Raw genomic sequence first — 12,835 nt, 5'->3', positions numbered from 1 at the left:
ATTATATTGTTGATATGTTTTATATGACTTGCCTTTCAACCCCATGGAACTCTCTGTCCATGTATTCTTACCACACCCTTCCGCCAGTGAGCTCAAATAGTTCTCCACAATGCATTTAATTCTCACAACAGCCCTGTGAAGTGGGTTAGGCTAACAGAGAGTGAGTGGTCCGGGTCACCAACTTGAGCTACACTGCTGTGTTTGTGTCTCCATGATCCTCTAACCACTACACCACACTGGCTCACACCAGCATCAGAATGACCTAAAAGGGGTCACTTCAGTGAGGTTTGTAGAGGAGACTTTCTCAGTGGATTCTGCTGTATGGGTCAGACCTGTTTGTCTTCTCTACCTGAAAACTGCTGCCTCATCTTTTCTCACGATAGGCCATTTCTATCCCAGACAGAGTTGCCAGTTCTTGAAAGGTAGAAATCGGGCAAGTGGCAGGCTCCTGCTATAGACAGAGCCTTGCCCAGGATTCACCCACCCAGAGGTGAAACCTGTGGAGTTAAAGGGCAGACCCATGGGCCCGGGGACAGAACCACTAGAAAATATTAATTCATTTAAGTCCCCCTAATTTCTGCCATTTGGGTCCCAGCTATGACCTACTGCCCTACAGAAGGGAAAGAGAAGCAGAAAATGCAGCCAAAGGTAGCTGCGGTGTTTAGAGAAGCTGCTTTTGAAGCCAGAAAAGCTTGGGAAGAAAATGGAAGTTAGATTTGGCTGCAAGTCTAAGTGCTACAGAGGTCTTAAAGGCGCAGCACAACACAACCCTTTGCTATAAAAGGTAAAAAAAACCGTTATACAACCTGGCCCCCTCTCTTCTTTTCACTCACGTATTGGGGGGTCACATCTGGCATCTAGCCAGAAGAAGGGAAAAACCAGTCATGCCAGAGGAAAACTGGCCTCAGCAATCCTAAACCCCAGTTTTCATCTTATTTGGACCTCTTCTCTCTGGTCTGTCCCACTTTTTAACCCAGGTTTGATTTAAGGCACTAGGGAATTTACTCTGGTTTGATTGTCATTGCGATAGCAGCTAGTGACTGGTGGAGGCATCTTCCGACTTTGCAGCCCGTGTGCGGCGCAGAGTGTGGGAGGGAGGGGAGTGCAACGAGTTCTTATTGTGTAGCCATTATCTGGAAAATCCCAGAAGGCTGACACTTAATTAGAATTTAGCAAAGGTTCCTGGAAACATGATATATCCGCAGTGGCAATTAAGTTTGGTTGTCCCTGGGGGCAGGAAGGAGGGAGGGGAGACTCGGGTCGAAGTCACAGGAGAGAAGGGCTGGCTAATTAAATTAGCCAATTGCCTTGCTGTGAAGCTCGCATGCAGCAATTGTGAATTAGCAATTAATGGGGGAGAGGAAGAGCCGCCCCCTTTGCAAGAGGACTGCGGCACCTTAAAACCTCGGAGGGCTGAAAGCGGATCTTTCCTACACAGCCTCCAACTTCTGCATCTGTAAGGATGTATTTCATTCCTGATTTCTATCGGCTGGAGATCAGCTGTAATAGCAGGAGATCTCCAGCCACTTCCTGGAGGTTATTACAAAACTATCAGCACGTATGACCAAGACAAATGCTTTTCAATGCAGTTATATTCTATAGACATATAACATACAATCTCCAATTGCTCATGCAATATATAATGCCAGTTGTTTATGTATGGGAAACATTGTGTGTTGTTTATGCGCGACGAACAACACACAATGTTTCCCATACATAAAGTTCAATATGTGCTGATAGTTTTGTAATACTGTCCATTGACAGCACGAGTTTTCTTATTTTGATTTCAAAAACCACCTGGAGGTTGGCAACCCTACAGGCCTGGGAGAGGTACTTCTTATAATTGTATGACCCTGGAGCACAGCAGGGTCTACAGATAAGCCCAGACTTCTACACAGTGCTTGGTGGATCGGCTGGGAGGAAACAAGGGGCCCCTCCAAAGGAGGGAGGCAGGGCCCTGCCAACCCCGTGAGACTTGGCCAGGCGTCTCCTTTGCCATGGGGAGCTGTGCCCTTTCTTCCCCACCCAGCCTGGGGCAAGAGACGATGGCTCCCAGCCCCTGTTGCCTGCCCCACACAGGACAAGAGCCACCCTTAACTTGGGGCTGGGTTATTCCTGCTGGGGACCAGCGGCCCCGTAAGCCACTATCCCATTGGGACTTTGCCCGGTGGCCTTAATGGCCAGTCTACCCCTGCTTGGTGGTCGGCACTGTGCACCACAAACGCATTCCTGGAAGCATCACTCTCGTTGTGTCACCAGGACTCCCAGTGTATTCCGGCTAGGGTTGCCAACCGCCAGGTAGTAGCTGGAGATCTCCCGCTATTACAACTGATCTCCAGCCGATAGAGATCAGTTCGCCTGGAGAAAAGGGCCGCTTTGGCAATTGGACTCCATGGCATTGAAGTCCTTCCCCTCCCCAAACCCCGCCCTCTGCCCCGCCGGTGGCGAAGAGGGACCTGGCAACCCTAATTCCGGCCTACCCACATTTCATACGGTGAATGTAATGTGGCCGACATGCAGCCATGTCTCCTCATCGAAACCCAGGGTAGAAGTTCGTGGTAGCAATTATATTTGCTGGCCTCCCTACCCCCCCCTTCCCTTTATGTTATATGCTGTAGGGATCTGAAGGGGCAGCCTGCCTGTTCATCTCGGTCAATAATACTGAAATTGGGCACCCTCTTGGGATTTTACTGTTTTTAAATTGTCGGGCTTATTGTTAAACATTATTGATTTTAATGTTGTTGATGTATGGTTTTGAAGGATGTTACCCGCCCTGAGCCTGGCTTTGGCTGGGGAGGGGGGGGGGTTAGAAATTGCAAAATAAATACATACATACATACATACATACATACATACATACATACATACATACATACATGTTTAATTTTAGCTGGTACTGAAAGTGTCCATCCTCAGGCATTAAGATCCAGAAAACCTCACAGGGTTTCCCATTATGCATCCCATTATGTGGATAAAAAGAAATCCCAGATTAGACTACTGTGATGCACTTTACATAGGGCAGCCCTATGGAAAATCAGGATTAACTCTTTGAGGAAGAAGCAAGTTAGCAGCAGGGGAGGGGCTGTGGCTCAGTGGTAGAGCATCTGCCTGACATGCAGAAGGTCCCAAGTCTAATCCCCAGCATCTCCAGTTAAAGGGACTAGGCAAGCAGGTGATGTGGAAGACCTCTGCCTGAGACCCTGGAGAGCCGCTCCAGTCTGAGTAGACAGTACTGACTTTGATGGACCCAAGGGTCTGGTTCAGTAGAAGGCAGCTTCATGTGTTCGTGTGTTCTAAAGTGCCAATTTGGGCATTGTGGCATCCTCAGGCGCCATGCTGGGGACCATTGATCTAGATTCTGCTGGGTTCCACCAGTGAATCTCTGCCTTTGACAACCAGTCCCGTCCCCCGCCCCGGCTTTGCCCCAAGGCCCACAGTTTTGGCTTGGCTCCACCACCTGTCTTGGCCTTGAGAAATCTGATACAAGGGCACTGCATCTTTGACATGAAATAACTGGCAATCTTTTTTACCCAATCTGTACGCTCCTAGGTTTGAAAATGTGATGAATTTAGCTCCTTTCCCATACACATCCCTCTGCTGCATAATCTCTTTTTCTGCTTTTCCTCTTTCAGAAGAGAAGCAAGCTACATTATCATGTTGCAGTTGTCATCAACTACCTGGGGCACTGCATCTCCTTGGGAGCCTTGCTAGCGGCTTTTGTCCTGTTCATGCGCTTGAGGTGAGCAAAGCTGTAGGGAGGGGTCCCAAGATCACCTAACCACAGAGGGTAGGAAAGGATGTGGGAGGAATCCTGCCTTGAGGCTGGGATAGGGTTGCCAGGTCCCTCTTCGCCACCGGTGGGAGGTTTTTGGGGCAGAGCCTGAAGAGGGTGGGGTTTAGGGAGGGGAGGGACTTCAATGCCGTAGAATCCAATTGCCAAAGTGGCCATTTTCTCCAGGGGAACTGATCTCTGTCGGATGGAGATCAGTTGTAATAGCGGGAGATTCCCCAGCTGCCACCTGGAGGTTGGCAACCCTAGGCTGGGAGGGTTTGAGCATAATGGGTTCCTCTCCACCCTGTCATTCTGAGTGGTCCGTATCCTCTTTCAGGAGTATCCGCTGCCTGCGAAATATTATCCATTGGAATCTGATCACGGCCTTCATTTTGCGGAACGCCACCTGGTTTGTGATGCAGCTCACGATGAATCCAGATGTGCACGAAAGCAACGTGGTAGGTTCCCCTGAGCCTGCTCTGGTGGTTGTGGGACCTTAGTTGGGTCCCCATGCCTGGGGGAGTTTAAAGATCCAAAAAAAGAGAGATAATATCAAACCGGGTTTGGGAACGATCGCATAAGCAGGGGGGAAATCCAGAAAGTCGATGATCACAAATTTCCCCCTGCTTTGCTGTGGTCTTTCCCAAACCTGGTTTGTTACAGTCTTTTCGGGAAGATCGCAGTCAAAGCATCGTTGAATGCTGTGTAGATAGGAAGGTATGTATTTTTGAAAGCATCGACCTCATTGCTGGCATTTTCCTTCTCTCAGCCCCAGAGGGCTTTATTTTAAATCAGCAACTGATCAATCACGATGGGTAGCCGCGATAGTCTGTCAATAGCAGTAGAAAAGAGAGTTCAGTAACACCTTAAAGTAACAAAATTTCTAGCAGGGTATGAGCTTTCGTGAGCCACAGCTCACTTCTTCAGCAACTGATAGATTACTATAACAGTATAATGACCTTTTGCCATAGCAGTCTATTGCCCATGGACGCTCTGTTCCCGCTCGAAACGTTTCTGTATTTGTAGCCATAACAAGAGCCGCACGGAGAATCATCACTATGCGGTAGCAGCCCCAATCCATTTTTAATTTAACTATCAAACAAATTAATTTGCTTTGACCTATAAGAGAGGGAGCAGCATCTTCGTCTTCTTCTTTTGGACTTTTAAAAGATTGCAGGTGTGGGTAGGAAAGTGAAGCACAGGAAACCTGTGTAGAAGGGGCAGATCAGTCTTGACCTAAAGCCAGCTTGGTTGTGGTTAGCGTTTGGGTGTCCTGGAGAGCCAGCGTGGTGTAGTGGTTAAGAGCGGTGGTTTGGAGCGGTGGACTCTGATCTGGAGAACCGGGTTTGATTCCCCACTCCTCCACATGAGCGGTGGAGGCTAATCTGACAAACTGGATTAGTTTCCCACTCCTCCACATGAAGCCAGCTGGGTGACCTTGGGCTAGTCACAGCTCTCTCAGCCCCACCCACTTCACAGGGTGCCTGTTGTGGGGAGGTGGAGGGAAGATGATTGTAAGCCGGTTTGATTCTTCCTTAAGTGGTAGAGAAAGTCGGCATATAAAAACCAACTCTTCTTCTTCCCTGACACTTGTCCTCCTGACTCGCCCTCTTTCCCACTTCGTAGCCCTGGTGTCGGCTCGTCACTGCTGCCTACAACTATTTCCATGTCACCAATTTCTTCTGGATGTTCGGGGAGGGCTGCTACCTTCACACAGCCATCGTCCTTACCTATTCCACCGACAAGCTGCGGAAATGGATGTTTATCTGTATTGGCTGGGGTGAGTACCAAGGAGAGGAATGCAGAAAAGAGCAACCAAAACAATCAGGGGGCTAGAGCAACTGCCCTATGAGGAACAGTTAAAAGGTTCAGGGCTGTTCAGCTTGGAAAGAAGGCGGTTAAGGGGAGACATGATAGAGGTATATATAAAATTATGCATGGTATGGAGAAAGTGGACAGGGAGAAGCTTTTCTCCTTCTCTCATAATACTAGGACGCGGGGTCATATGCTGAAGCTGGAGGGTGAGAGATTCGAAACAAATAAAAGGAAGTCTTTCTTCACACAATGCATAGTTAAATTGTGGAACTCCCTGCCCCAGGATGTGGTGATGGCTGCCAACTTGGAAGGCTTTAAGAGGGGTCATGTTCATGGAGGAGAGGGGTGTTCATGGCTACTAGTCAAAATGGATACTAATCATGCTGCATACCTATTCTCTCCAGGATCAGAGGTGCATGCCTGTTATATTAGGTGCTTTGGAATACAGGCAGGATGGTGCTGCTGCAGTCGTCTTGTTTGGGGGCTTCCTAGAGGCACCTGGTTGGCCACTGTGTGAGCAGACTGCTGGACCTGATCATGCCCTGCGCTCTGCACATGCTCAGGCTTCCATTACTTTATGAATGTGTTGTATGGGAAACACATCTGGGGGCTGAATTCTGAAAATACCTCAGGGATGGAGATGAAGCCAGGTGCTGGGAGCCAAACCTGAACACCCTTTCCCCTTCTTCCGCCCTCCTGTTATGGGGTCTTTCACCAGTACAGCCACTGAGTTACATCTCTGTTTCGTTCACAGGCATCCCTTTCCCCATCATCATCGCTTGGGCCATCGGGAAGCTCTACTATGACAACGAGAAGTAAGTCCATCCCACCCCACCGCCCACCTCTCTGCTGCTATGGCAATGACTTCCAGAGCAGGCCTGTGTAGCTTCAGAGTAGGTGTTCTGGGAAGATCTGGAGGTGGAAGGCAGGATGCTCTTCAGGCATCCAAGAAACGTTCTTTAATTGCTAATCAAGCACAGACTGAGCCGATTGGGGTGGCAGAAAGGCGAAGGGGCAGAGCTGATGCTGGTGTCTAGTCATAACTGCTCCTCGGATGACTAGACCCTGAAATCTGTTCTCCTGCAGTCCTACCCCCAAAGCTTGGCAAGTGGGGCTATGGCAGAGTTCAGGATTGCACAAGGAGAAGAGCAAGGCTCCTGCCCTCCCAGCACAGAGGAAAGAGGTTTGTCACATTGTTGGCAGGGGGAGAAAGAAGAAGAGTTGGTTTTTATACCCTCCTTTTCTCTACCTTTAAGGAGTCTCAAAGTGGCTTACAATCACCTTCCTCCGCCCCTGCAACAGGTACCTTGTGAGGTAGGTGAGGCTGAGTTTGGAGAGAATGGTGACTTGCCCAAGGTCACCCACCAGGCTTAATGTGGAGGAGTGGGGAAATAAACCCAGTTCTCCAGACAAAGAGTCCACCACTCTTAACCACTACACCGCACTGGATCTGCTAAAGGGAATAAGTTGCAAAATCCAACTTTGCTTGGCGTGAGGCTTTTCTTTTGCGTTCAAGTACAGAGTAAGCCCAATGCCGGGCAGGGCTGATGGAACAGTACGCTGGGAGGCACAGCCAAGGGAAGCGAGGCTGGGGTTTAATGAGAGGGGCCTCTGATGTTTTCCTCCTGGGCCTTGAGCCTACTTTCCCAGGGATGTGCTAATGGAGGGCTTAGCCAGGCCCTGGCGAATCTCTTCTATAGTCATTAATCTTGCAGGCACACTGGATCGATTTCGGAGAGCCCTCGTTGCCCTTCATTGTTAGCAGCGGTTTTTCACTTCCATGCTAAGTCCTGGCTGAAACCAGACCCGCCCTCTTCTCTCGGTTTAAAGGTGCAAAAAAAAAAAAAAATCACCCCTTATTAGGTTAAGAGGGTCTCTTCCCTGGGGGTTGACCTTTTCCCTTTTGTTCACTGCAGCCGCAGTCTTGTGGGCATATTGACGTTGTGTATGGGGAAGTGGGTAAATTTCTAAAATGGGGTGTAGGGATGCCAGCCTCCAGGTGGGTCCAGGGGACCCCTGGAATTACTGCTCATCTCCAGACTACAGAGATCAGTTCCCCTGGAGAAAATGGATGCTTTGGAGGGTGGACTCTGTGGCATTGTACCCCACTGAGGTCCCTGTTCTCCCCAGGCTCCATCTCCAAATCTCCAGGAGTTTCCCAACCTGGATCTGGCAACCCTACCCCCTCATCCTGCGCCAGTGGCCAGGGGGACCTGGCAACCCTAATGAGGAGCCAGCCCTGCCACTAGGTAACACCTTACAAACAGGGGCAGTCTTCCCCATGGGGCTTCTGAGGCAGCTGCTCCAGGCCCTTCACTAGGGTTGCCAACCTCCAGGTACTAGATAATAGAAAAAAGAGACACCACTGTACTGATACTATATAATTAGGAAATAAGCACAGGAGCGACACAACAATGTAGTAACAAAATACAAAAAGCTTCTATTGGAAAAGTTACACATAGTAAGCAACAACAATTCACGAACAATGGGTCTAACAAGATCCTATATCTATAATAGTAAAGTCCAATAGTCACTGATGTATGTATTTTCAAGATAGTTCAGCAGAAGAAATATTGTTTTCCAAAGATGACACGGGGAATCTTTGGAAAACAATATTTCTTCTGCTGAACTATCTTGAAAATACATACATCAGTGACTATTGGACTTTACTATTATAGGATCTTGTTAGACCCATTGTTTTTGCATTGTTGTTGCTTACTATGTGTAACTTTTCCAATAGAATCTTTTTGCATTTTGTAACTACATTGTTGTGTCGCTCCTGTGCTGATTTCCTAACCTCCAGGTACTAGCAGGAGATCTCCTGCTATTACAACTGTTCTCCAGCTGATAGAGATCAGTTCACCTGGAAAATATGGCTGCTTTGGCCATTGGACTCTATGGCATTGAAGTCCCTCCCCAAGCCTCACCCTCCTCAGGCTCTGCCCCAAAAACCTCCCGCCGGTGGTGAAGAGGGACCTGGCAACCCTACCCTTTACTAGAGGTAAGCTACACTGGGAACCTCCCCTGCCCTACAGCCAGCTGCCCCGAATCTCCTGCTTCCACAGAATCGACACTAGCCCCATCTGCTGCCCAAGACTCAGAGAGGGTCCCCTGAGGGCATTGCCCTCCCCTGCCCTGCCTGAGTGATTCTGGGGGCCCGGCCCAGAATCACTAAGACTGCCCCTGCTTCCAAAGTGGAAGCACTTCCTTCTAATCTTACAGTTGACAAGGGAAAGATACTTTGCACATCCAGTGGTGTCCTTTTTATTTTCAGTCTAGGAGATGGTTAAGAGCAGAAGACTCTAATCTGGAGAACCGGGTTTGATGCCCCACTCCTCCACATGAAGCCTGTTGGGGGACCCTGGTCCAGTCACAGTTCTCTCAGAACTCTCTCAGCCCACGCAGAGGCAGGCAATGGCAAACCACCTCCAAACGTCTCTTGCCTTGAAAACCCGACAGGGTTGCCATAAGTCAGTTGTGACTTGACAGCACTTTCCACCACCAGGAGATGGGTTGCAGTTAATAGTTTGTGAAGGGAAAGCTCTCTGCTCATGATCAGAGGCACTCTCTCCTGGACCTTTGCATCATCACTGCCCTCGAGAACATGCATGTTATGTGTTAGGGGATGTCATGACTTAAAGTAAATGATTCCAGTCAATAAAATATGTCTGAGAAACTCGACGCCATAGAACAGTCTCTTAGCCCAACTGGCAGAAGTGTCTCGGTTGTTATTTCTTTTTTTAAGTGTTATAAGACTCGGACTGTAATTCTTTGTTTGGAAGAATATTTTAGTCCATGTTTCTGGTTTTATCTGACTAAGGGCCGTAAATAAACAATCTGAACCTGATGTCTGAGAATGGGACCAGAAATGAATTTGGTGGCTGAACCTAAGTTCCGATTCAGCCATGGGTAGAGACAAATCCTCACTGTGATCTTTTCCCCCTGCATTTTAACTTGTAGGTGCTGGTTTGGGAAACGTCCAGGAATCTATACTGACTACATCTATCAAGGTCCCATGATACTGGTGCTGCTGGTAAGAGCAGAAACCCCTCCCTTCTGTACCTCCCACAACCAGTTTTGGGATGTCTTTATAGTCAGAGGCTCTGGTACCTTTTGTGGCAGATACAGCTTGTCATGTAGGGATGGTCTATCCAGGGATGGTAGTACCTGTCTACACCCATCCTGCTACCCAGCTGTGGAAATGACAGGATTCCTGCCTGCCTTTACCCTTCTGATCCCCCAGACCATGGGGAGTGGCCATGGCTTAGTGGTAGAGCATCTGCTTGGCAAGCAGAAGGTCCCAGGTTCAATCCCCGACATCTCCCGTTAAAACGACCAGGTAGTAGGTCACGTGAAAGACCTCTGCTTGAGACCCTGGGGAGCTGCTGCCAGTCAGAGTAGGCAATGCCGACCCTGATTGTCTGATTCAGTATAAAACAGGTTCGTGCGTGTATGTGTTCAACATGTGTCCCCTTTTACAGTTTTACCTGTTTGAAAACTGCATGCATGAACTACTTTTTTCCTCTTTCAAACTAGGCAGGACAGGGGACCAACTTTTTCACTCTAATGCACAGCTGGGGTGGGGGAAGGAAGATTTGTTGGCCTGGGAGTGAACCCCAAAGGGGACCTCAAATTTAGACACTTGTTAATATTTTGGCATTTAATAAGTTTCGCAATGTATTTTTATGTGCATCCTATTGGCCAAAATGTAACACACACTTTCAGCCTAGAGCTGCCAATTTCAACAACGAAGAGATGTGATTTGGTAAAAGTCATGTTTTTTTAACCCAGTGGTCAGCAAACCGCGGCTCGCGAGCCGCATACGGCTCTTTGGGCCCTTGAGTGCAGCTCTGGAAAGCGCCCTCCTCCTCCTCCCCCCCTTTCCCTCCCCTCACAGCGCGGCCGGGTTTTGCACGCGGTGCTCGAGGGCCGGCGGCGCCAAGGCGGGCGGCGGCAGCCAATCAGTGGGCGGAATTTTTCACGCTGGTTTTGGCTGGCGGAGGAGACCGAGGCGCTGAAGACGGGCTGACGGGAGGACGGCACGCCAGCCGGGGAGGGAAGGAAGGAAGGAGCCCAGGTGGTGGCGAGGAGGAGGAGGAGGTCGGGGCCCAGGGGGGGGAAGCCATGTTTGATTCATGCACATTTTCCCCATCCAGATTCTCAAAACTCTGCATGGGGGGTTATTGGCCATTTGTGAATGGGAGGTTTTGCCTTGGATTTGCCACTCAGATGCACATTTTCTCCATCCAGATTCTCAAAACTCAACAATAAGCCCCCCCTGCAGAGTTTTGAGAATGCAGATGGGGAAAATGTGCATCTAGAGAGCGGCAAATCCAAGGCAAAACCTCCCATGCATGAATGGTTGTTAAAAGGCGTTTTGGCTCTCAAAAGAAATCTCATTCGTTGTACTGTTGATATTTGGCTCTGTTGACTAATGAGTTTGCCCACCACTGTTTTAACCAACTGTCACTCTTTGTTCTTTTCTTTTTTAGTGTTTATTTTGTGAGAGCCACCGTGATGTAGTGGTTAAGAGCGTTGGTTTGGAGCGGTGGACTCTGATCTGGACAACTGGGTTTGATTCCCCGCTCCTCCACATGAGTGGCAGACGCTAATCTGGTGAACTGGGTTTGCTTTCCCACTCCTCCCCATGAAGCCAGCTGGGTGACCTTGGGCCAGTCACAGTTCTCTCAGAACTCTCTCAGCCCTACCTACCTCCCAGGGTGTTTGTTGTGGAGAGGGGAAGGGAAGGTGATTGTAAGCTGGTTTGATTCTTCCTTAAGTGGTAGAGAAACTCGGCATATAAAAACCAACTCTTCTTTTTATTTTGTTTTCACATTGTCAGGCTAGGGGCCTCAAAACCTAGAAGTGGCCCTGGGTACTCTGGACCAGCTGCAGAGTGCAAACAGGAGGCAAATTTTGGGGGTGGAGCCTGAGGAGGGTGGGGTTTGGGGAGGGGAGGGACTTCAATGGGGGTATAATGCCATAGAGTCCACCTTCCAAAGCAGCCATTTTCTCTAGTCAAACTGATCTCTGTCACCTGGAGATGAATTATAATCCCAGGAGAGCTCCAGCCACCCCCTGCAGGTTGGCAACCCTACTTTACACACATATTGCTTTTTGGAAACGAGGGATAACAATGGGGCCACATTGCTCATTTTCAGCAGGGGGAAAAGGATCGTGGATGGGGAAGGGCGAGAGATTTTAACAAACAGATGCTTCAAAACTTGGGCAGCCTCAGACCCATGTGACAGTTTTGATCAAACTTGGCTCTCCCCCCTCCCCAAAATACAGTGAAACAAAAGGCTCATCCTCTTGTCACATCATACTTACTTCCCTTCCTTCTTATTCCTAGGGTTGCCAGGTCACTTAGATTGGCAGTCAGTTGCCCGCCAATCCATTGCCTGTCTCGGAAGTGGGGATCGCTTGCGCGCGCGGCTGCACCAACACCATTGCGTCACTTCCGATTTACATCCGGAAGCACCGCATCGCAATGGGCCTTTTACCACTTTGAGTGGCGCGGCCGCACCAACACCATTGCGTCACTTCCGATTTATACTCGGAAGCACCGCATCGCAATGGGCCTTTTACCACTTTGAGTTGCGTTGCGTTGTGGACTTTTGGATGTAAACCGGAAGGGATGTGATCGTCAGCTCTGCCCCAAAAACTCCCGCCGGAGGAGATGGGGGACCTGGCAATCCTACTCATTCTCCCACACACACACACACACACATTCTCCCCCCGCCCCATTCTCACATGCATCCTGGCTGAACATCGGTCCAATTCACACCCTTGCCCGTCCTAAGTAAGGCCTGCGGTGGATGTTCTTTGTTGAGGATAGTGGCCGCCGTGGCATTACCCTGGCTTCTTCCATTCTTGCAAGCCTGTCCAGTGCAAAGCCCTGGAGAGTAAGCGGGAGGCGATTGTGTCGTTTGAGGCCGTGCCACGCGGGACCGTAATAATGCTGCCATTTCTGCCCCTCTGCACAGCCCTGTGACTCAGCCTTCTTAACCCCCATCACTGAGTTGTGCTTGGAATGGGCCGTATCTGAATGGATGGAGACCAAAGGATAGGAGGAGGAAGGGGAGATCCTGATGTGCCATGGTGCAGTTTGCACGCTGAAATAAAAGCAGCCCGTCTCTGGAAGAGCTTTCGGTCTGAAACTGACTTGATCCCATTCTTTGACAGAGACTAAGAAAACTAGAATATGTCTCTCGTTAGCCCTGTGGGGCCCTGTGTCCCTATTATATC

The 12,835-nt window shown here is 49.3% G+C and overlaps 2 protein-coding genes across 2 annotated transcripts in view; one reads left to right on the top strand and one right to left on the bottom strand.

Moving 5' to 3' along the window:
- The window catches only part of PSMC5 (proteasome 26S subunit, ATPase 5), a 203,464-nt gene that overhangs the window by 99,721 nt on the left and 90,908 nt on the right, over positions 1-12,835 (bottom strand). The gene's annotated exons all lie outside the window — the stretch shown is intronic.
- Positions 1-12,835, top strand: part of CRHR1 (corticotropin releasing hormone receptor 1) — a 60,723-nt gene that overhangs the window by 35,779 nt on the left and 12,109 nt on the right. The window contains exons 5-9 of the mRNA XM_056864641.1: positions 3,633-3,739; positions 4,110-4,230; positions 5,399-5,552; positions 6,342-6,402; positions 9,548-9,620. Of these exons, the coding sequence (XP_056720619.1) occupies positions 3,633-3,739; positions 4,110-4,230; positions 5,399-5,552; positions 6,342-6,402; positions 9,548-9,620 (516 nt within the window). The remainder of the gene's footprint in view (positions 1-3,632; positions 3,740-4,109; positions 4,231-5,398; positions 5,553-6,341; positions 6,403-9,547; positions 9,621-12,835) is intronic.

The sequence above is a fragment of the Euleptes europaea genome, chromosome 18 (genome assembly GCF_029931775.1).
Source record: "Euleptes europaea isolate rEulEur1 chromosome 18, rEulEur1.hap1, whole genome shotgun sequence".
NCBI lineage: Eukaryota > Metazoa > Chordata > Lepidosauria > Squamata > Sphaerodactylidae > Euleptes > Euleptes europaea.
Note: the sequence above shows the minus strand (reverse complement) of the source record. Positions and strands in the feature narration are given on the sequence as shown.